At 37.0% G+C, this 25,775-nt stretch overlaps 1 protein-coding gene across 1 annotated transcript in view; it reads left to right on the top strand.

Moving 5' to 3' along the window:
• Positions 1-326: 326 nt before the first annotated feature.
• NETO1 (neuropilin and tolloid like 1) overlaps positions 327-25,775 on the top strand; it is a gene marked incomplete at its 3' end in the record, with an annotated part of 66,759 nt that continues 41,310 nt past the window's right edge. The window contains exons 1-4 of the mRNA XM_080339713.1: positions 327-823; positions 4,402-4,455; positions 6,084-6,221; positions 15,696-15,944. Coding sequence (XP_080195839.1) covers positions 796-823; positions 4,402-4,455; positions 6,084-6,221; positions 15,696-15,944 — 469 coding nt within the window. The 5' untranslated portion in view covers positions 327-795. The remainder of the gene's footprint in view (positions 824-4,401; positions 4,456-6,083; positions 6,222-15,695; positions 15,945-25,775) is intronic.

The raw sequence follows: 25,775 nt of genomic DNA, 5'->3' as shown, positions 1-25,775 counted from the left end.
CCCTGGTCTGGAGAAGTGAGGGGACATCTCTCTACCCTCATCCATCTCTATCTCGCTCCAGTCCATTCCCGACAGGATTTAAGACGGTGCAATGTGTTTTCAGCCTCTAGCCGCTGCCACCACTTGATACTATGCTACGCACAGGGAGAGGTTTTTGCAAAAATGGATTTATTCGATTTTAGAGGATTTCTTCTCTAATAAGGATCACATCGTACACAAATATGACTAAATCTCCTATTTGGTAAATCTTTCTTCCCCCCACCCCTCCTCTTCGGATTCCCTCCCGCCCGCCCCCACCCCTTCAGAGGAGCAAGCACAGGGAGCTGATGACGGACCCATTAATCCCTTCTTCAATGCATCAAAAGAAGCCGAAGGGCTGGAAGTCACTGGGCTCGGAGTCCTGCAGGAAATGCTTCGATCTGCTTTTGGTTTTGTATGAAACTGGTGACTAGGGGCTCGGCTCGCCCCGCCGCCGCCGTCCGCCGGCACCTGGATGCACGGGCCGCCGCCGCTGCCGCCGCTGCCGCTGCCTTGCCCGCCGCCGCGATGCAACGCTTATGGTGGTGCTGATGATAGCTCGGGCGTGATGGGATTGAGCCGGCAGTGATTATTTCAAGGCGGTGAGGGAGAGCGAGCGAGAGGAAGGGCTGCTCCGTTCTGCTGTGTGTGGGCTCTGGGATTTTTTTTTTTTTCTTTTCTTCTTTTTCCTACTTCCATCCTCTCCCCGCCACTGGAAGTCCTCCTGTATCTAAATGGAATTAGTGGAGACCGAAGCTCCTTGTGTAAGGAACAGACATGACCCATGGACGCAGCTTCTTTTACAGTGAGTATCTCCCCCTTCCCGCTCCCCGTCTGAGCTCCGCAACCGCGCACGGGCTCCTGCCCTCCGCTGCCTCCACAACTAGCGTAGCGGGACTCCCAGACCCCCGCGGCGTGGGGGTAAACTCCCCTCCACGCACACACCATACCCCCTTTCCCACCACTCTGCAGTGCAGCGGAGGGGATCTGGTGTCTGTCGGCGCTGTGGGGCGGGGGGGCACGCTCTTGCGGTTCGGGCTGGAGGCTTTAGCTGGGGCGCGACGCGTCTGATGGCTTTCAGGTTAACGGTGAAGAGAGGGGACAACGGCCCCCGCCGTCCGCGGCGGTGCGGTGCAGCCCCAGCCGAGGCTCGAACTCGCGGGCTTGGGGCGAGGGGGCGCCGGGCAGCATCGAGCACCGCGGCGGGGGCCACAGCGGGTGCCGATCCCGGCGGGCTGCGGGCCGGGGGCGGTCCCCTCGGAAAATATCCTCCAGGAGCAGCAAGAAGGCACCGTAATGTAACGATTACTCGTCGAAGACCCCCCAGAGGCCTCGGGCTCCGTGGATGGGATCCCCTCTCCCGCTTCAGTTTTACAGTGGGTCCGGTCTGCTGAAGGGGCTTGACTAGCCACAGTTCCTTCCAGCACCTCTATCTACGCCCACACCTGTAAAACAGCAGCGCCATGGCAAGGTATTGCCTGTCCAACAACTCTTCGCTAGGCTAAGCCATGCCTATGCCAATTCACAGCCTCCAAAAAACTGCCTGGCCAAGAGATAAATCTCTTAATGACAGTTTGTAATGGAAAAATGAACATATCCAAAAAGATGCAAAGATGCATAATCAGAGTGGCACTAGAAAGCATGATTGTAATTACACCCATGATTAGAAGGGAAAGCGGGGGGAGGAAGCCAGAGAGAACACAATAAGAAATTTGGTGGAAACTTCTGTAAAATAATTCCCAAAGGCAGACAATCACAATGTTATTGCTGTACTGCCAAAGCTTCCCAAGTGACAGTTTTGAGTGGGTGAAGACTGTGTGATTGGTCTCTTTGGGGTCTTTTTTTTTTTCCTTTTTTCTTTTTTCTTTCTGTGAGAAGTGTTATTCTTTTCCTGTGGCTTGAGAAAGAAAAAGGCAAGGGGTCATGGTAAAACATGGACTGCCTTAAGTGCTTAAATAAAAAATGTTGAGTTACCTTTTCCCATAAAGTCGATAATTTTAATTTCTGTCAATGTACAGATTTTGGTGATGGTAGTGTTACTGTCACAAAATCAAGAAGTATTTTTTTTTATTTGTTAATATGAGGGAAGTATTTGACTTCATGCGAATTCTAGATTGGATATGTCCAGAAAAAAGTTTAGTCTGTTGGTGTCTTCTTGACTATTGCATCTTATTATCAAGATTATTTTGCCTCCTTACTAAAAATAGATACTGGCATGATAACTAAGTACAGCTCCCTGCTTTGAAATAGCTACAGCTGGAACTGAAAAGACCTGTGGTTTTTCCATCATCCTTGTAATATTAGCTCTATGACTTGGACCAACTCTCTTCCCTTCTTCCAAGTTTTTTAATTTTCTATATAGAAAAGGAAGGAAGAGCTAAAAGATAACAGTGATTGAAAAGAACCTGTAAGAATCAGACATAAATTGTTACTAATAGCCTAAGAAGAAACATTCCTCACATAGGGTTTGTTTAGCTGCTGTGCCTCTTATTCCAGCTTCCATAAAGTTGTGGGCAGAAAGAACACCAGCAGCTGGCTCCGTATTCTAACACCGATACACCTTACCCTATTGAGAAATTAGGTTTTGACTGGTGAGGATTACAGGCATAGATACACTATGTTCACTGCATGAAACACAGCTAACGTAAATGAGCAACTTATTAAGTGAGTGAATCCTTCAGTGCCTTCAGATTCTGACACAGCCGGTGGGCTGAGTCTCAGCAAGCATCTATTTCCAGAATCCATCCCTGAGGAGAGTAAGAGCATGAAAGTTTGGGTAGCATTCAGATCTGAGCAGAAGATGTAATGTTCTCACTGAATGCCAATGACACAGAAGAGTTTTTAACTACCAGCTTTGCCAACATCCGTCTCTGTTTGCTGGGGTATTCAGAAAGACACTGAGGCTGTGAACCTGATCAAGAAGTAGTGGATATGCTGCCAAACCTTCATTTTCCCAGCACTTCAGCCTTTTCCTGTTTAATCGATCAACCATCATCCATTCCTCAAACTGTCTATGACATGGGAAGGGTCAAAGGCATAGAAATGGAGATGTCAATACACTCAGAATACTGCAAATATGGAGGGAGTGGCATCCTTCCAGGTAAAAATTGTACTCAACTTGCAGTATAGAAGCTGAAAATGATTCAAGCATCATTTCTGAAAGATCATTTAGGTAACTAGTTACCACCCCATTATGCCTTTTGGTGACTCTCAGTGATAAGAGAAGGAAAGTGTGCTATTTAATTACATTTGTTAAAGGCCACAGATCCACAAATTCCTTATCATAAAAACAAATGGCAGCTGATCAATCCAAGATATTCAGAATAAACACACAGCTTCATCTCTGTTTCAACTTTAGTGCAGTCTGGACACTATATCGAGTCTTAATGCCAGACTAGCTGGGATCAAAACCCAAGCACTCCAGGAACTGATGGATGTGTTCTCTTTTGCTCTTGCTATCTCGCTTTCTCCAACAGGCGATGAAGACATGGGTGATGACAAGAAAATACTATCATTAGCGGATGTTTTCTTCATCAAGTAGCCAGCTAGTTACTTTAATCTTCCAAAGCACTCTCATTACAACTGGCCTAAGTGTTTGCCTCTTAGCCTTTCCTGGTTAAAATGTTATGTTCAGAAACTCCCAGAAACTCATGAAGTATCTCTGGGTTGAAGTCCACCTAAGAGAGGCCACATTTCTTCCCAAGAGGCACAGCTTCCCTATCGTGATTGAAAATAGGAGATTTCTATTTGTCAAATAGGCAGCAGATTCACTGCAGCACAAAAGAACATCCCCTCAATAAGTAAAATAACTAGATTAATGAGACTGTTAAGCACACACAATAGTTTGCTTCACTGTGGACTTGCAAATTCTTTGATGGCTGTGAACCTCTCACTTATTTCATAGTCCCAGTACTCATTTTCAAATTTTATTATGCCACAGCAAGAGAAGTAAGTGAGACAAGTGGTTCTGAAACCTCGTAGGTTGTCCCCCTCTGTTAAAAGCAGCCTCTTTTATATTACTGGTCAAAGCTATGAATATCCACATAAATATTGGTAAAATGTTTTTCCCTTATATACATATATATATATATATGTATATATATTAAAAAAAAAAAATAAAGAGGGAAACATCAGTGCTTGGGGATTTTACTTAAACCCCCAAAATCTCCTCTTTATTTGGATAAATTTACAAAGATAAATCCAAGGACAGATTACAAAGAAACTTGTTTGTGCAAAATGCACAATTTTAAGATGCCATTAAATATGAAACCTTTTTTTTACAGTAATTCTATTTATTTTGTATTCTTCTAAGATAGAGGTTTACAATTGATTTGATAGCAGATACTATCACATTGTGATATCTAATACATATTTCTCTTTCAGTTGTAGCAAGTCTAACCATCCTACATTTGTCTGGGGCAACCAAAAAAGGAACAGGTATGTAAACTTCAGACATTTTTTTAGACATTAGAGTCCAAAGTATGGATTTCAGTTGTTTAGTTCTTGAAATATTTAGTACCCCACCTACTTCCAGTGTCTGTCCTTTATTCGAGTATTAGTGTGCCTGTATGTACAAAAAAAAATTCCAGTTTTGTTTGTTTGTTTGTTTGTTTGTTGTGGGTTTTTTTTCTTCTTTTTTTTTTTTTTTTTTCTTTTTTAACAAGGTAGTGACCTGATCTACAGCTAAATCTAACTAAAGTCTGGACCTGACTTTAACCAGAGACTGTAAAGTGTCCCCAGTTTCAAACTGGGATGTCCAGTTTGGGCACCAAGGTATCTACATTTAAGATCTTTTTTCCTTGGTGAAATAGAATTCAAAATCTGAAATTAGTGAGAATAGAAAGAGGTTCTTAAAAGCCCTGGATGCTAAGCACAGTAAAAACCAATCAGGGAGAGTTGCTAAGCACAATATGTGTCTGAATTTGTGTCTGAATGCTCAATCCCTGCAGGCTTGAATTCATTTCAGGAAATTAGGATCCACGTTATCCTCAGCTTGGATACAGATCAGGAAAAAAGAGAAACACTTTTAGTGCATAAAGCAGATCTCAGGTGGTTACAATCATCCTTAGAAGGTGCGTGTCTCCCTCCATTGATCATAAGAGGGATTCTCAAGCAACTTGGCTCCACACATCAGAGGCTTAAGTTAGATGAGACACTCCTTGGGTATAGGTACCTCATTCAGATGAAAACAGTGTGTCCTCTTTGGACACTTGTGTGAAGTCTAGAATCTACCATCTTTCCTTTTAATACTAGCTTCAATATTTTGCTCTCCAAAGAATCCGTTTTATTTTTGCCTACTTGTTAAAGTATGATGCCCAGGAAATGATTCTTCATCTTCTTCAGACTGAACACACTCAAACCTTTGTCTCCAGGCTCTCTGCCAGTGTGCAGAAAGGAGTGCAAGAGTTTCAGTGCTAGAAAGAAAGCAAAAAACAAGGCCTGACTCTGCTTGCTGATGATTCACCTAGGAGAAGGAAAGTACTGGACTGTGATTACTGGCCTCAGAGCTATTTATTAATTTTATGGCAAACAGCAAGATAAAAATAAAAATAATCTATGAATCTGAATCCAGGAATTGCCCCCTCCATCTCGGTCTGATGAATATAGAGTCAAGCTGCTATGAATTAAAAGCAATTTTTACATCCTATCATAATTCTGCTTTTTTTTTTCCCCTTGATTTTGTAGCTTTGATGTACTCCTGTATTACAGCATGTAGCTTGCTCACCCAGCACATACTTGAGCCTTTTCAGATATATGAGTCGAAAACTCATGTCTCCCATTTCTTGAGTACATGCTTTCCTTACAGGATTTTATTTAAAAAGCAATGTCTTCCCCTAGACATCCAAGTCTCTTCTTTGAAAAAAATGTTTTAAGAATTTTATGTTCATACCCCTAAAGAACAGCCTGATTTTCCTCCAGGTCAAATATCACGCTCTCAGTCTCAACAGAAAAAAGCAGAGGCTACTGACAGAAGGGACTTTTTTATTCTGTAGGAGTTATAGGTGTCATAAGGACGTAATAATTTGGGAGCTAATTATATAATGCTTAATGTGATCATTTCACAGAAAAGCAAACTACTTCCGAAGGACAGAAACCAGTGCAGTGTGGAACTTGGACAAAATACGCAGAAGGAGGCATCTTCACTTCTCCCAATTACCCCAACAAGTATCCTCCTGACAGAGAGTGCGTCTACATTATAGAAGGTGACCAGCCAAAAAATCTTTTTATTCTATAACCAACGGTATTAAAAACAAAGTGTTTTATTTCATTATGTGTGAAGAATAGGTAAAGCCTATATGCTCATGATAAATCTTCTCAGAACACAAGATTTAGGGAAGCTCTAACTCTGCACTTTTTTTTTTTTCTTTTGGTAAAAAATGTAAACATTTTGTAGGACATACTAAGAAATACTAGAAAATATTTGATTTATTTAGTGACATCATTTATAAATTAGTTCAGGTGTTAAGTACACGTTAGTCACTTAGTAATAAACACAGTATAATTTATTTCAGGATATTCAGAGAATGAATAGAACCTAAAATGCTTTAACATGACAGAAGAAAGAATATTTTTAAATGGGTAAAAAAAATGAACACAGGAAACAAAAATGATTTTCACTTTCATATAGGTATTTTAAACTTATCATAAATGAATCTGAGATAACAAGTGTAGCTAGGCAAAGTACGGTAAAGAAAGTCACACAGAAAACATCCATATAGTGAGTGTAAAAAATATTTCCTATTCAAGAGTTCATGAGAAATGAAAATAAATGAAAAAAAAGAATAAACATTAACAGTGAAGAGTTGTTATGACATGGTTTTTAAAGAATGGACAGTTGCAGACATGAAGGTGATATAAGAAAAGTTAGAGATATATTATAAGCAAGTTACATGGTTTCTTTTCATCAGTCTTAGTACAATGGCTATTGAAGGGACTGTTGTAAAAATGAATCTGTGGAAAATAATAGAGATTAGATACTGTGAGATTTTAGGAGCAGAAAAGATGAATCAGGTACAAAATGGTAAGTCACTGGAACCAAGAAGATTCATTCATGAGTTGTGCATCCACACAATATACAACACTGATGCTTGTTCTACCCGTGATTGGTTGAACAGAATTATTAACTACAAATTATGGAAACAGGAAATAGAAATATTTATTTAGCTAAAGGTGCAGGTAGTTCCAAGAAAGATTTTCAAAGATGTATAGCTAATTCCAGCTGAATTAACTGCTTTAGAACCCCTCACTAGACACTTTTAAAAAGCAGTCTGTATTTCCAAATCTAGTGCTAAGTCACTAAAAGGAATATATTTTACCAAGTCTTCTAGGGGAATGATGGATAGTAAATGTTTTATGTATTGGTTAGGAAAAGAAATGACAGCAAAGTGACTGAGAACTCTGAATTTCACTTTAGTGCTAGGTAACTTGACTGAAGTTAGAAGTAAAGAGGTGATTATAAATCATGGAGTCAAACGAGCCCTTTAAAGAAAATTTATGATTGTCCAGTCATCCCTCCTGAGTCTGGAATTTAAACAGACCTATGGTAAACATTTAACTTCTTTCACAGTTCAGTAATTGATCTAAAATACTTTTTTTTTTAATTTTTTTTTTTTTTAGGAGAAATGTATAGGTTCAATATATACTACTTAGGGTTACATTTTTTGTTACACTTATGTTGCTAGATCCAAGTCTTTTTGCATATATTGATCAAATAATCTTTCTAACATTCCTGTGAGGTTGGGAAGTAGTAAGCCTATTTTATCTTTAAGAATCTGAAACACAGAGATGTATTTTATTATTAAAGAGAAAGGCTGTGCAAAACAAAAAAAAAAAAGAAAAAGAAAAAAGACCATTTTTGTAAACCCTACTCCAGTATCTATGTTCTTGTTAGCAAGAAGATATCTTGAAGACCTTCTTTCTAAAAACTTTTGCCCTTTTTATAGTAATTCAATATACAGAAAAATATAGTTAATAAGTTGAAAAGTAGTAAATACACTATTGAAATAACTGGATTTAAAATACTTCACATGGGAAATGTCTAAGAACAATTCAGGAAGGAAAGATTTAATCAAATAACTTCTATGATGAAGATGAAATTCCACACTGACAAGTTTGTATCAATGTGTAGTAAAAAGAATAATCCAAACTTAACAGACATCTTGTTATATTTTAGGGGAAAAATCAATCTGAAAAAAAAAAAAAAAAGTTTAACAGAATTTCTTACAACATTGATACATTCTGCTTCTTCTCCAGCCATAATCAACAGTTTGGATTGTACCAGGGTATATTAAAACCCATGATGATAGCAGCACTATTAGTAAATAATTTGATAAGAACCATGCATATTGTACAATGTTTTCAAATCTGATCTCCTCCTGTCTATTTCCATCTACCTAAAAAGATCAGAAATGTATAAAAAATGTGACAAAAATAAACACATTTTGAGTAGCTCTGGCTGCTGTCAAATACCAAGTACCAAGCTAGAGGAACTGTTGATATGATCTGTAAAAGCGTTCCCACATTATTATTTCTCCTTTGTCTCCTTTGTATGTCTCAGTTCAGCATACCAGGACTGCATATGCCATACTGACAATTGTGTGATGCAAGTTTAAATACATGTACGAATCACCAGGTTCCTTCCTGTCTGCTTAGAATCATAGAATGTCCTGAGTTGGAAGGCACCCACAAGGATCATCAAGTCCAACTCCTGTCCCTCCATATGACAACCCCACAGTTCACACCATCTGTCTGAGGGCATTGTCCAGTCTTTTCTTGAACACTGTCAGGCTTGGGCCATGACTGCCTCCCTGGGGAGCCTGTTCCAGTGCTCCACCACCCTCTGGGTGAAGAAGATTCTCCTAACATCTAACTTAAACTTCCCCCGGCACATCTTCCTGCCATTCTCTCAGGTTCTGTCATTGGTTGCCAAAGAGAAGACATCAGCACCTATCCGTCCTCATCCCCTTGAGAGGAAGCTGTAGACCATGATGAGGTCTCCCCTCTTCTCCAGGCTGAACAAACCAAGTGACTTTAGCTGCTCCTCATACGGCTTCCCTTCCAAACCCTTCAACAACTTCATAGCCCCCTTCTGAACATTCTCCAGTAGCTTAATATCTTTTTTTATCCTGTGGCACCAGAACTGCACTCAGTGTTCCAGGTGAGCCCGCACCAGTGCAGAGCAGAGCAGGACAATCACCTCCCTCGCCCAGCTGGCAATGCTGTGCTGGATGCATCCCAGGACGTGGTTGGCCCTCTTGGCTGCCAGGACACACTGTTGGCTCATGTTCAACTTGCTGTCGACCAGAACCCCCAGACCCCTCTCCGCAGAGCTGCTCTCCAGCATCTCTCCTCCCAGTCTGTATGTACGGCCCAGATTGCCGTGTCCCAGGTGCAAAATCTGACACTTGCCCTTGATAAGCTTCATGTGGTTGGTGATTTCCTAGTTCTTCAATTTGTCTAGATCACTCTGCAAGACCTCTCTGCCCTTGAGAGTATCAACAGCTCCTCCCAACTTTGTGTCATCATCAAACTTACTTAGTATTCCCTCAAGTCCTGAGTCTAAGTCATTTAAGAAGACATTGAAGAGTGCTGGTTCTAAGATGGATCCCTGCGGAACCCTGCTAATGACTGGTCACCAGCTCAACATAACCCCATTTACTGGAACCCTTTGTGTTCAGGCCCATCAGCCAATTGCTCATCCACTGTATTGTGTGTTTATCCAGCTGTATGCTGGACATCTTGTCCAGACGGATACTGTGAGAGACAGTAACAAAGGCTTTGCTGAAATCCAAAAAGATCACATTGACAGGCTTCCCTTGGTCAAATAGGTGGGTAACCTGATCGTAGAACAAAATTAAGTTTGTTAAGCAGGACTTTCCCTTCATGAGCCCGTGCTGACTGGAACCAATGACTGCATTGTTGTTCAGATATTTTTCAATAACTCCCAGAACAATCTTCTTCATGATTTTGCCAGGAACAGAATTGAGGCTGCTTGCTTTCACTCCTTCATTTTTTGCTATCAAACACAATCTAGGGTAAATTCCGATGGCTTCCCTCAAGCACAATTTCTACTGATTTTAGTGGACTTGAGTAAGGACTCCAGCACGCAGTGTATTGTAATAAAATTGAATTCCATCTCATGATACAATTTTTTCCCCCACATTGTTGCTCATCTAAAATGTATGCAAGTCTTTTATCATTTCATACTTTGGTGAGGTAAAGGAGCTGGCAAAAATTGCCATGATCATAGACTATGAGTTTCTAAAAGAGAAGAGGATTTCTGACTGCAGAGGCTTATATCCTAGCAGTCAAAGGCATATTCAGTTCAAACAGCTAGAAGTTTCTTTTTCTTTTCTTTTCTTTCTTTTTTTCTTTTTTTTTCTTTTATTTTTTCTATTGTAGTATTAATGATATTTAACTACTGGAATAACTAGAAATTTTAAAGTCCAGATTGGATGCCTTTAGGTCATCCTTTATGTCATCCTTTAGGTCATCCAGAAGTCATGGACTCAGTATAAAAAATTATTATGCTATAGAGGAGCTTCTGATGAATCCCATCTGCCTTTCAAAATGCATTGAGAATTTTTTCTTTCTTTTCATTTTTTTTCCCCTCCCAGCCTTATTTTGTATGTAGAAAATGTAGGAAATAGATGAGTGTACACATTAAATTCCCTGTTGGGCTCAAATTCACCTTTGTTTTGCATATTCATGACTCTAACCTGGCAAAATTCACAGCTGCCTGAAACAACTGCAGCAGTGGCAGCACTAGGCTTTGCCAGACTGCAGAAAATTTGGCATCTATGCTGCAAAGGGAAATTTGCACAGGAGAGTTTGTAGGAGTAAGGGCTTTTGTTTGTGTCAAAAATATTTGAAGACTGATATAGTCATACTGTACACAAGATTTCTTAAGAATTGTTTTGGAAATCCTGCAAGTAACCTACTCATAAGATTTTATCCATTCTTCAGTTTTAGTAATTAAATTCTTATTTATAAATATAGGTATGGACTAGAGCTGCTTTACAGAGATATGAAATACATCTTCCATTTTATATGTTTGTGGACATTTAGAGCTTTCTCTCTTGAAGGTCTTAGGTGTTTTCACTAGAGATTATTAAACTCTTTAATCCTAAATATTTCACAAATGTTACAAAATGGTCATGTATCACTGTATGAAAAATCTGTGCTCAAAATCCTTTTGTATTTCATAGTGATTTTTCTGTTCTAAAAGTTTTCATCAAAACCAAGTAAGAATCCTCCTCTAAAAGGAGGCTTTAGGTGACTTTCTTATCAATAATAGTTGGACGACAAGAAAGATCAAGGATTATTGAAAACTATTAGTACTGTAGCAGCTCAGATAGATGGGGTAGCTGTTGAGTTCAATGTCTCATTTCCACGTATCTGGTAAATTGAAACAGATTTTTTGCTTAAATTCAGCTATCAGTTACACAGACTTAGAGACTGATCAGAATTAAAACTTTAGTTGTGAGGTTTTGCTGCAACTGTTCTTCTACCACAAGTTGGAGCCCAATGGCTTTTTTTCACCGAATGTAAAATCTTAAGACAGCATTTATGTAAGATAATTATCGGAAAAATATGACAAGACATGCAAGCATTATGTAGTCTTTCCATGTTATTAAATTTTTTTTTGAAGAAAGATAATTGAAAGCTAAGTATGGAAGATATTTAAGATTTGAAGCAAAATTGTTTTATGAGACAGCTTCAATGGACTTCATTTGGACTTGACAACAACTTTTCCTGACATTGTAGCCACAGAAAAAGTTCGGAAGACATGAATGGTCTTTACCTATGAGTAAAGATACCAGAAATGAACTCTCCATCCCTTCTTTTGTGATTAGATGGCCAGATTCCAACCCGGTTTGGAATAATTGAATATTCTAGGCTTTTTGTTTGTTTGGTTTGGTTTCCTGTTACTATACATACATTATGATTAGTCATTGTTCTGGACTTGTTCTCACTTTATTTCTGTATGTTTTACTGTGATCACATTTGCACACACTTTGTTGCAAAAGCTGTGGCACAAGACAGGTATTTATATAATGCCTGCTTGTTTTAGCTCGTATTGGGCAAAGAAACCCTTTGCTAAAGGCAGAGTGTAAATCTAGAACAATAACTTCTTGTCTAAAAAAAAATCAAAGTTGTGAGCTTGAATTGTGTGCTTTCGTTCCTTATGGTCATTTCCAGGATGACTTAAATAGCTTTGTTTCTTAGGTAGATTATTGCAAACAAACATTTAATCTTTAAATATCGTACAAGATGAAGCACAGAGATGCACTTAAAAGCATGTGATGAAAAAGTGCATGGATGCATATATAGCACCCATTGCTCCCTTTGCCCAGGCTTTTGTGATACCCACAGTCCTTACAGTTACAGAAACACAGTATGTTGCTTTCCTGAGAAGAATTAAGAGAAAGGCCCTTGTCCTGTTTGATCTAGCTTGCAGAACAGGCTGGGACACAAGGCGGTACCTATCCTAATACCTAAAATAGGTCAGGAAATGTTCACAGACCTTAATGCTGATATGCACAATCACATGTGTATAGATTAACTCCTTTCACCTTCCCAGTCAAGAGTACAGATACAAACTGCTTGCTGTGAATGGTCCTTCACTGATATCAGCCTAAGAATGGGTTTTAGCAGTTCTGACTGGTATGGCCAAAATGATGCCAGGAGGTGATTTTAACATTTAAGGAGTGTGAATGGCAGTGGTCCAACCCCAAAATTTGTCCCTCAGCCTTGTTTTATTTAGCAGTGGAGAAACAGTGTCAATTAACAGTCAATGCTCCATTCTTAAAGCGGAGCAACCTCCACATATGGCAACTTTAACGGAAAGCAGAAACTCTTGAGCACTCTTTGAGCGGATGTGATTCTTTCTGATCCCCCAGCAACAGCTGAGCTTTGCTAGGAAAAGCCTCATCTTGACTGTATTGAAAAATAAATAAAAGCAGAGAGAAGTAAACCATAGTCATATTCTGATCAAAAAACCAGTTTGCAATGTGAAATTCAGAGAGCTACATGGAGGTTATGGAAATTGTGCTTTCACCGAGTCAATACATCTCATGTGCAACTCTGTAGACCTAACTGTCTTTTACCGACAAAGACTCATTTAATATTATACTGAGGCTATAACTGGGCTCCTTTTCAACACCAAAAATCATATCAAATGACTGCTATAACCCATGCTTGTTTTTATCCTATATTACGTGAGTCTTGGATTCAAAGAAGATCAGTTAAGTGTTTGACTACAGGCCAGCACTTGTAAGCCTGCTCTTGTTATGAAGTAGAGTGCTGAAGGCCTAACACAGGAAGTTTTTTAAAGGACAAAAGTGTTACATTAGTGACATTAGCCATTTTTGAAGCAGGTACCTCTTTGTCATTGTGGAAATCAGAGCAGCCATGCACTGTGGTATGATGCTGTCTGACACTAACAACACTATCAGAATTCATCTTCATATCTAGTTTGCAACATCATAATATATAAAGCTTTAGGTAGGATAATAGCATAGTATTTGAATAGTGCATATACAGAATTTTCAAGCCATAATGAGCATTTTTAAGGTTGCCTAAAACGTAGTCAGGATGGAGTTTCTGACACCTGACCCTGCAGTCTCTATGTGAATGATGAGTAGTTCCCAACAAATCTCCTTACATGGAATAAGAGCATACAAAATAGAATTCAAGATTGAAAGGTGCTGATTTCTCTCTTCTGCCCTGCTGTTGCTTAGTTAAATTTAAATCAATATATGTTACAAATATTTGAAGCCAAGGGCAGAAACATCTGAATAAAATTAATTAATGATGTTTTCCAATTATTTAGTCTTTTAGACTTTTAGATCTGAAATCTTTTAGATTTAGTCTTTTAGATCTGAAAGATCTACTTTGGTCTTCAGACCTCATCCAGCCTAGCATTAGTAAGATCTTATTCAGATGCTTTATTAACTGATTTTAATTTTGTAATTTTTTTCACACTTCCAAAGTAGTTTCATTTCCATTGACTGGTGCAGTTATATATAAAGTTTAAGATTTTGACTTTGCTACTGAATTTGTACGTGCACAAAGATCACAAATTTCCTGTAAATTGGTATATTTAAGAACAAGCCAATAGTAAGTACTTCACTAATTGTGAATGTCTTCAGTTTAAGAACAGTAGATAAGCTTTCTTTTTGATGTTAAATTAAATATTTCAATAAATATCCATCACTCAATTATATTAATATTGAAAACAAAGCTATTAAATAAGCTTTCTTCTCAAATAATGTGTTTTATAAACCACTTCAATGCTTCTTATAAAATGATACTGTATTTATTTACATTAAATAGTTCCAAATGGGATCTGACTGTGCTTTTATGTAAAGGTTATAAGATTTACCTAATGCCTTATTTCATTTTAAATAGTCTCCCTTCTTATGTGAATAATAAGCTCATCCCAAAAGTTTTATTTTACAACATTCCAAAATACAAAATCTAGGTTGTCATTACAGTGATAGTTTTCCTATTATTTCTGAGGAAAGAAATTGAAGGATATTGATTGCTGGAGTGTCAGCAGTTTCTATGATAAGCTTATGCACTGGGCTTGGTATTTGATCCTGCATGTTCTCATGTGAAAGGAATGGTAACTCAGGCACAGCTCATAGCAATTTCAACACTTCAAATACGTGTAAAGTGTAGGACAGGATCCTATGAGAGGCACAGCAGACAGTGGCACAACATACCCTTGTCTTCTCGGGAGGCTTTGTCAGCAAAAGGTTGTATCGCACCATGGTCTAGACACTGAAGGCATACATTTTTTGCTATGGACAGAATTCAGTGTAGGAACAGCACACCTCGGGGATGCTGTATATAAAAAATCTGTAGACAAAACTATTTTTTTTCTCCTTTGAAGAAAATACTATTGTTCAATGAGTAGCTATTCTGTTTTATGCAGGATATGCCAGGGAATATTTGTTTTAGAGATCATTCTGACTGCCATTAACCTTAGTATCTATGAATAAAGGTGTTTTTATGTCTAATCAAGTGATCGCTATAAAGTTTCTTCAGGGTTTTCAGTAGAATATTATTTGCTCTTTAGTTAGATGTTAATTTTTCTTCATGCTTATCCAGTTTCTTAAGTGTGAATTCACTACACTTGCCCTTATGTTTTAAATGAGATGATAAGTAATTCTGAGTATAAGCAATTACACTCAAACTTGTCATTGGCTGCAATACATATAGGAACAAAATTTGTCTTTCCTATTGTAGTACAGTTCTGATCAGCTTTTTCTTCATCTTTGTAAGCATTAGGTGAAAACATTATTCTGATTAACATTCACCTCTCCCCTTGCTAAATATGAGATAACATTGTTTTCCAGATACATAGGTTTCTTAGAAATATTTTATGTTTGAACCCATTGTTCTCAACCTGTGTTTTGCTTTACATCATTGATATCTCTTAGTTTTGCTAAGAACTGCTGTTATGAGCACTTTTTTAAAGGAAAAGCATAGACAAGTAAGCTAATGCTGTAAAATCTATAAAAATATAGATACATTAATTTTCAAGCAAGTTTTTACGTAAAACTTTAAGATGCATACAAAATTGATATATTTGTTTTTCTTCAATTTTGATTTAGGTTTGAAGGGTCTTGGATTAGAAAATAATAAGAAAATTTTCTTTTCATCTCTAGCTGCCCCTAGACAATGCATTGAATTACACTTTGATGAAAAATATTCCATAGAGCCTTCTTGGGAATGTAAATTTGACCATATTGAAGTACGAGATGGACCTTTTGGCTTTTCCCCAATCATTGGACGTTTCTGTGGACAGCAAAATCCACCTATGATAAAATCCAGTGGCAGATTCCTATGGATTAAATTTTTTGCTGATGGCGAGCTGGAATCTATCGGGTTTTCTGCTCGGTATAATTTTACACCTGGTGAGTACAAACCATCACACTTCTTCATAGAAAAACTTGGCACAGTAACTTCATTGATGATGTATAATTGTGCAGTTGAATGATATCTTTAAATGAGACTATGTTTATTATCAAGGAAATTTTTATGTTAACAGATGATAGAAAAATTATAGAAGGCATATATATCTTTTGCATAACAAGTAAGGCTTATTCAAGGAAGAAATTCTCAATACAATTTCGTCCAAGATGCACTTGTTCAGCCTCTGTAGTTTTTAAGACAATTGTTTTCAATCAAATTCTATTACAGAAAACCATTCAAAATGTTTCATGGGAAGTTACGTGTTTTATGCTTGATTGTTACAGTGTGCAGCTTTTCTTTCAAAATGATCATTGATAAAGTATTCTAATATAAATATACAGTTATCTCAGAAAATTCCATCGTTGCTTTTCCACTTCACCAATCATTTCCCTAGCTGAGGAGTGGAATAGTTCTCCCTTCTCAATAAAGCAAACTATTACACATATTGCCAGAGGAAGTATGAGGTTCAAATAGTAAAATCTATTAAATATTTTTTCTAAAAATGATGTAAATGTTAATTGTAATGGTACAACTATTCCCTGTCACTTTTTAAATTTAATTCATTAAAGTAAAGCAAAATTCATAGTCATACTTTCCATTAATTGCCCTCCTCTCCCCACTTTTTAACAAAAGATTGCTGATTTTAAATTTCATTTTTGGCTGCAGCTACAATATACTGCACTGCACTGCTGGATTTGACGTAGTTCTGTACCTTCTTATGTATTGAGTGATGAGTCATACCTTAATATAGCTCACTCTAAAGCACTGTAATTATTATGTAATTTGTCAATTATGCCACTATTGTTTCAGCTGAATTGTTGTATTAGGTGGACAATATTCTTTATAATATCTGCTAAAATTAACAGGCCCCAAATTCTCTTTGCTTAATTATTCCAGTATCATCACAGAAGATAGGAATGTTCCTCTATGTGGTCTTCTTTCCTTGATGCAAGGAAAATAGTTATAAAATTACTCAGCATAGTTCAATTTTAAGTTAAAGATGCTGTCTTCCACAGGGTAAATGTATTTAGGAGGTTCAAATGGCAACAGAACACAGAATTCCTGTAGTAAATAGCCTGATAGCCAGATATATGTATCCATTTTAAGTGCAAAGAAAATAGATGAAATTTTATTATATCCACACATACTTGTGTCTGAAAAGTGAGTTAAACTTGTGTCTCTCATTTACCATGGCTCTCTGGGCTTATGCCATTTTTCTTCCCACCTTTGCCAAAAGTTCTTTGTTTTAGATTTCATGTCCATCTTGCTTCAAAGGGTCATGTATTATGGCTGAAAAGATGTCCATAGCACAATCTGCAGTTTGTTCTGTCTAAAAAACTCTCAAGTGAAAAACAGTTTCATGGACCATGTTTTATTCTCATTCCTTTTTTACTGGTGTAAGGTGCATTTCTGCACAGAGATCAATATTGGTGAATTGCTCTAGCATTTTTTTTCCTTTTTTCTCTGTATAGATTTCAGTAGAAAACTCTGCATATGATAGAGGGTTTTGAGGAATATTGGCCAAAATGAGAATATGATTAATCTGACAAGTGCAAAACAGCACTGCTGCCTCCTTGATCACCAGTAGCAGGAAGAAGTTCTCATTCTGTGGGATTACTTGACCAGTTCTTTACTACATAGGCATGGATAAGACTTGACATTTTCAGATCTGTTTTCCAAATATATAGAGTGGGAGGGGTCACTGTCAACTCATCAAAAAGAGTGATGGCTTTCAAGAGTGTATTAAGAGTAACATAGAGAGGAATTGCCTCCAGAAATTATCATCTAAATCATCTAGATCCATCTTTGGTAGTGACAACTTATGCAATTAAATTATAAAGAAAAGAGAGATCAGAAGAAAAATTTCAGCTAACCTCTCTTTAAAGAACATCAAGAAAATCACCCAAAGCAAAGAATCATTTGGAAACTATTGCTGTCTAGAGCAGCTGAGCACTTAGGGGAGAGGCAGTGTGTTGCCTCCATCTCACTGGGCGCAATCAGCACACTCTGCCTAACTGTAGCCTGCATTGAAGGCTTTCTTCATCCCAGTGACAAGCACAACAGAGATATTTCTATAGCACCAGTAATCTTTGATGTTCCCCATCTGTGTGGTACCCCTGAACTGTTCCTCAGCTGCCACTTTTGCATTCAATATCTTGACGGAGGCTCTGGTTTTGCTGATAAAGATAGGAAATGTGATGTTGAATATGTGGGTGTGTGGCAAGATTTTTTAAAAAGTGAGTAAATTTGACTAAATTGAAGATTTATTATTATTTGAATGGTACCTGGAGATGCAGGGAAAGAAATTATTTGCTGTGTCTCCAGGGTGTACAAAAACAGCCAACTGGATGAAGTTGAAAAAAGAAGATCAATTAGGATATCAGGAAAAAAGTTCTGATTAAGATCTATTAATCTGTGCTAATGTAAAGAGCCCTGTCACCTGGGGCATTTTAAAACTAGCTCGGATCAAGTCCTAAAGAAAAGGAATTATATAGAACAGTCCTGAGGAATAGACTAATATTTTGCAATTACTAAAGCTTTTCTGTTCAATAATTACTTTGAGTCCTGGGTACTGAGATGATTGGAACTCCATCCACTGATGTAAATGTCCAGTGGGGTCTCAGCAGTCTCTCAATAGGCTGGGAGGCTGAGGTTTCAGGCGTCTTGAAACAAACATAATTCTTTTGCCATAAATTCTGTTCCATTTAAATAGATTTCTTTTTTTTTCTTTTTTTTTTCTTTTTTTTTTTTTTTTCCAGAGAGCTATTCATTACTCTAAAAGGTGAGATCTATCAGAAGAAACAACTTTAATGACAAATCCAGAAATACACACAAAGTCAACACAAACACACTAAGTGCTAAAAACACAGAAAATTTTGCAAAAAAGTTCTTTATTAAGAGGATAATTTAGGCTTTCACTTTATTAATTATAGAGTTAAGCAATATGTGGTTGATAGAAGCTGTACATATAGTATAAGAATCAACTATTTTAAATGTCAAAACTCTGGGTTAAAGGAAGAAGTTGTCTTTTTCTTTTATATTATTACATCTGAATACCAGTAAGAACCAGATGCAATTTGGATGTAAATTTTCAACAATTTTCAATCATGAAAGAGCAAAAAAAGCCCATATTTACTCTTTTTGTGTTATTTTTTTTATTTTTCTATCATTAAATACTGATTAACTGTCATCATTTCTAAATGGAACTATCTGAACCTACGAAACATTTACAAATGTATATAAACTTTCCCCCTCCACCCACCCCAAATCTCGTGTATAAAAGAAATAACATCAGACTACAGTATTTTCAGATTGCTCTGGTTCATTGTTGATGCAAATATGATTGGCTAGAGAAAGACACACAAGACAAGTCACACTATCATTCTTGCTTGCTCTTGTTTTGTCATTCTTTGGGCCTTTGAAAGGCCTACACCTGTAATCGCATTTCTCACCTCTGGGTCCTTTGACTCAACCGGTTACCCTTATTTTTCCTAAAAGGTTATGTTTCATGAGCATTTTCTGAAATAGTGTTGAATCATGGTTTTCTGTAGAAAAATTCAAGTATACTTATTCACGACAGGCATTCTTTAAAATGAGTCAATTTTTCAGTGTACACAAGGATTCAGAGAGCGGATAGGTTTATTTGACCTTTCTTACTCTGCTAGAATAATCAGATTTCTGTTTATCCTGGTCTCTGATTTTGCAGGACAGTGGCTTAAGATAGCACATCATTACTTTAAGTTCCTTCACTTAGTAGAAGCCATCTGTGTTTTTATTTAGCCTCATTAATATAAAGGTCAGCCAGTAATGTTTTCTGTTCAACTGCCTGATAATGGGAAAAGAAAAAAGTGGACTGTAAAACACTGTATAGTCAGAATAAAGGTACTTTTACATCACCATTGCAGTGGTATAAGTACCTGTAGAATATCAGAGTAATAGAATAATGACATCATAAATCTTGAGGGGAAACAAACAAGCAAACAAACAACAAAACCAAAACCCCCCAAACCAAACCAAATTCTTCCTGATTGGGTATTTTCCGTATTTTAGGATTAATGAAAAATGAATTGTGAATTTATTAAATTTGATCACTGTTTTCAAGAACTTAGTACTGTTCAACTTAGTGTCATCTACAGACTTGCTGAGGGTGCACTCAATCCCACTGTCCATGTCATTGATGAAGATATTAAACAGTACTCGTCCCAGTACAGAGCCCTGATGGACACCACTTGTCCCTGATGTCTATCTGGATATTGACCCATCTGCCACTATCCTCTGGGTGTGACCATCCAACCAATTCCTCATCCAACAAGCAGTTCACCCATCAAATCCATATCTATCCCATTTAGAGAGAAGGATGTTGTGGGGGATCATGCCAAAGGCCTTACAGAAGTCCAGATAGATGATGTCCACTGTTCTTCCGTATTTCACTGATGTAGTCACTCCATCATAAAAGGCCACTAGGCTGGTCAGGCAACCAACTTGTAATTCAGTTAAGTCTTTTGAGAAACAATAAGCAACTCAGAGCCATGTAACTTTGAATGAGTCGATCTTTTTCCTTTGGGATAAGAGTTGGTTTGGAATTAGAAGAAATTACTCATCATGACTCTTCTTGAGTCAGAACCTTCTGACTTTTTTTTTTGTTTGTTGTTTTTTTTTTTTGGTGTGTGTATGTGCATGTATTTACCTTGCTTATTGATATTTCTAGCCCTCAATACTTCAAATTTTTATCAGCAGCTTCCTTGAATTATGAACTTTTAGTGTGTTCATACAAGTGCACAAGAGTCAGGCACTACATTTCTGACCTTGTGAATGACAATGAATTTCACTGTAATAACCAGGATGTTGCATTTGCATGTTACATTGAAAATAATAATCAGCTACATAAATATTGTCCTTTCAAGGGAACTGAATTTGCTTTGTGCTTTCCTATAGATTTCATTAACTTACATAAATGTAGGATTAGACCCAGAGTATTTCAGTACCATAAATATGAGAATGTAATGGGATAATGTATTGCTTTAAACTTCAAGTGCAAAATAATTCCTTGTGTGGAGCAAATGGGTATCTAAAAGATCTCACAGGATTCTTAGGTCCCATATTACTTGTTGTTATTGCATACTTACGTTTTTCTTGCTACATTACCCAAAAGCCAACTACAGAACTTCCTGTTTTAGAAATCCTTGCATGCTGTGAGTATCTTACTCCCAACAGAAAGTAGCTGAACACTTAAGTTCCTACTGTGTTGAGCTTTGCTGTGAGAATAAAAGCAATAGAAGATAGGTATATTTTGAAGTTTCTAATGCTGGAAGAAAGAAGAAACCCTCTTGCATGATTTGGTAAGAGCTGCATTAGCTAGGGACATTAGAGTTGCATTTGTATTGACTGTGTCTGAACACTGGAGTGAACGGGCTTTCCAAGTTACATAGTGTTGCCTCACGCACTAGGTCTGCAAGCAGCAAGTTTCCAACTCATGCCATGGATGTTTAAATTCCTAACCCTCTGTTGATGGATCTTAAAAGACTTTCAGAGTTAATTTTGTTTGTGTATTTTTTTCTTCAGTGATTGTTATGGAAGATTGTTCCAGGATCCAAATTATTAGGAACGTTCTTATGATTTCTTACCTAAAATTACTCATAGCCAACTTATGTTTTTCCTTCTTATACCGACATCACTTTTTAGCTTTGAAACTCTTTGTCATATTATGAGTTCAGAGATGGCTCCTTTTTGAAGATGCCAGTTTGCTTGTCTACACAAGCCAAATTCTGGTATTCCCCTTTTATGCCACAGGATTTTGTTCCCCATGCCATTGTTGCCATCCCACCTTCATCCAAGAACTTTTCTCTTTCTGTTTCACAACAAGTTGAATACAGCCTTATAGATGAGGTTTACGAAGATATTGTACTGCAGAAAAGGTACAAATTATTCTTTTCTACCTCTACAAAAAATAACTCTCTTGATATGTAGGTGATCTCACAAATAAAGGTGATTGTGGTGTTGCACCACTAAATATTATTAACAGAGGAACCAAATTTCTCTGACAAAAAGTAGATATTTTCAGAAGCACCTGAGAGCAACTTCTAACAAGCTTAGATGTGCATTCAAACATAACACTAGAAAATCAACATTTTTAGATTAAGCTACATTTTTACATCACTATTTTCACAATTCTCAAAATAGCTCATGTTATTACTTAATACAGAACAATTAAAACTAAATCTTAGAGGCAGGAGAGGATTTTCCTTAAATATGGTCCTTTTCTTATGCACTTTCCCCTGATGAGACACTTTTGGCTTTAGGCAAATACTGTACTGAATTAGCTTAACCTTAGGTTTGATACAGACTGAACAACCTTTGCTTTGAACACTTGCAAAATGTGGAAATAACCAGTGAGCCCTGGCATTTGTTTTCCTGTTAATTCTTGTTTTTTCTATAAAGTTTGTGAAGCACTTGGAAGTGACAGAGCAGGAAGATAACATGGAATTTGTACTGAGCAGAAAGACTGGATAATCTCCTTCCACAGGTTTTTGGAAATGACTTGTTTACAATGAGAATTTTCACTACTAATATACATACTGAGAATAACACCTCCAAAACCTATTGTTAAGTATCTTAGTAGTTCTCATTCAAACATTTAAACACCTATTACTTCAGGGAAAAAATGATAAACTTTGTGCCTCGTATATAATGAATAAGGAGTTTCTGAATACTCTTCAAAGTTGTCCAGTTCTTTTGACTTCCTTATCTGGCAGATTTTCTAATAGCTCTTACTGGGATGCCCTTCTGGCTGATTGTGTTGTGGCCTCATCCTGGCAACGTTGTCTATAATAGTTCCTTTTAGTGACCTTGACAATGTGGATGTCTGCAGAGATTCTGCTGACATAGAAGCAATTCTTTTTCTTTACTTATCTATTCTTTAAGCCATTGAATAGTCACCTTTAGGTATTGTATCTACAGATTTCTGATGAGTTATGGGAATGGCAAATAAATTTTGACAATCATGTCAGTGTCTTTGTTTAATCAACATGACAGTGGCCCTTCTGTTAGACAGAGAAATTATTTTTTATTCTAGGCACAGAGTTGCAAGTATTCTGACTAGCTATCCTTATATAAAATGATGCTTTTACATTAGATACAAACCCATGCTTATATAATTTGTTTTCAGTCACTCATATTTGTTAATTTGGTATTTGCGTAGGTTCAAATAACTGTGTTGATTTTGTTGTTATCGTCTGCTTGTTAAATGAAATATCTCTCAATTCTAATAGCAATAAGAGACAATCTTTATTGCCATATTTCGTTTCCTTAACATATTTTTTTACTCTTTGAATAGTGTTTCTAGCTAATTCTCTAAAGAAATGCACACAAACTCCTTTTAGAAAGCTCCCAGTTCTTTGCAACTAATAAAAAGAGTTCTTGCCCAAAAATTAGTAGCTCTGATTCTGCACACTGCAGTCTTTGGAAAAAGTCAGTCATGTTTTTGTTTCTAGAACTGAATTTTTGCAGTATGCAGTAGTTAGCAAATGAGTAAACATGCCCAATTCGAAATATATTCTCTCTCAGCCTTTTTCGTGTATACTCATCAACGGTTTAGTATAGGTTAATTTTCTTCTGGTAATATTTATATTTTTTGTAAATAAATCAATCCAGAGAGTTTCTTTTTCTTACCAGTACTGAGGCGAATGTTACTGAATATTGTTTTGTATATTTGTAGTTGCAGTAGGTGTATGTTTTCACCTTAATGTACCTTTTGTCATATTGATGGCTATGAGCAATGTTGATTTATTTACTGCCTGTTGAGAAATGCAGACTATGTAATTCTTTCATCTCACAGAATCACAGAATTTTAGGGATTGGAAGGGACCTCAAAAAATCATCTAGTCCAATTCCCCTGCCAGAGCATGAACACTTAGATGCGGTTACACAGGAATGTGTCCCAGTGGGTTATGAATGTCTCCAGAGTAGGAGACTCCACAATCCCCCTGGGCAGCCTGTTCCAGTGTTCTGTTACCCTTACTGAGAAGAAGTTTCTTCCCAAATTTAAGTGGAACCTCTTGTGTTCCAGTTGGAACCCATTACCCCTTGTCCTACTCTTGGTTGTCACCAAGAAGAGCCTGGCTCCATCCTCGTGACACTCACCCCTTACATATTTGTAAACATTGATGAGGTCACCCCTCAGACTCCTCTTCTCCAAGCTAAAGAGCCCCAGCTCCCTCAGCCTTTCCTCATAAGGGAGATGCTCCACTCACTTACTCATCTTTGTTGCCCTGCGCTGGACTCTCTCCAGCAGTTCTCTGTCCTTCTTGAACATCTCAGATTTAACATTTGAGTTCCTTTGGTGCTCAGGTCCAAAAGAAAGATCATGCTTCCTTCAGCATTGAGAGAAATTCTGTCCTAACTTGTGTGCAAATGAACTTTTAGCTGGCCCATTAGAGTATCTATCCCTTTGATCTGTCTTCTCTTTCACTCTTATTATGGGATATCAAAGACCCTGCAATCTTTAATATCATGCTACTCTATTGTGGTAAAGAAATGCCTTTATATAATGCCTTTACCTTACACATACACTAAATAATTATGAACAAACCTCATCTCAGTAACCTTAACTGATATTATGTATACAATAAATGCAAATATGTTATCCTAAAAATGATCATGACAGATTGAGGAAGTGAGCAGTTGAATTTTTAAAATCCAATTTTAAAAGAATCAAAACTTTAAAATATGAAAATCTGTAATGAAGGGGTAGATAATCATAATAAAGGATTTATACAAGAGTGTATTGCATGTTGTAAGCATTGTTTAATGTTTGTGAATCCTGAGTAAGGTTTAGGTTTTTTTTTTTTCCTTTTGATATCAACTCACATTATGCAGACATATTCCTTTAAAATCTCATAAGTAGCAGAAAAGAAAAAACTAAAATTCAGCCACCAAATACAAGATGCCACAGGTGTCTGATATCCTTATTTAAGTTCCAGAATTTGCTATGTGGTCTGTTTCTGTAGTGTCAAATAATGTAATTTCCACTGTGTCTTTTAGTTGTTTTATTAGATAACTTCGGGGAAAAAAAAAAAAAAAAAAAAAAAAAAAAAGTTACATAGTTTTCATTCCTGCAAGTCTTTTAAATCATTTTTACATGCAGAAAGCCACTAACATGGCTAATGTTTTTCTTTTTTTTTTTTTTCTGAGAAATCTAGTAAGTAATTTTTGTTCAATTTATATTCAATTTGTAGATATTTTCAAGTTGTATATGTTTTTTACTGCAGCAAGTCCAAATGCTGGGTGTATTTATTTACTTTTATTTTTTTTCTGCAAAACCTGTTCATCTAACTAAGGCCTTCAGGCGAAATAAGAATAACAGCTACTATAATTTAACAGAGTAATCCATCAAAAATCTCTGAAATTACTTTCTGATATGCCCAAGGATAATTCCAAAGAACAGTTGCTTAAGCTTACTATTCTCAAATACTGCCCTGACAAGCCACTAAATCTAGTCCCAATTTAGCAAAGAATTTCAGGAAACCTACATTTAAACATGCACTTAAATCTGGGCAATCTCTAGGCTTCGGTACTTACTTAAAGGTAAGTACCTTTAAAGACTGTCCTCTACTTTTTCATCTATTGAAATAAGTCAAAATGAAATATTTGTTTATTTGGATAACTGAACTACTATTTCTTCAACTCTTTTCATGAATGAAAAGTGAGTTTTCTACCTTTACACAGATTATGAGGTAGAGGTATATCAATTCAGTGTTTGTCTATTTGATGAATAT

This window comes from Nesoenas mayeri (genome assembly GCF_963082525.1).
Source record: "Nesoenas mayeri genome assembly, chromosome: 2".
In the NCBI taxonomy this organism is placed as follows: Eukaryota; Metazoa; Chordata; class Aves; order Columbiformes; family Columbidae; genus Nesoenas; species Nesoenas mayeri.
Note: the sequence above shows the minus strand (reverse complement) of the source record. Positions and strands in the feature narration are given on the sequence as shown.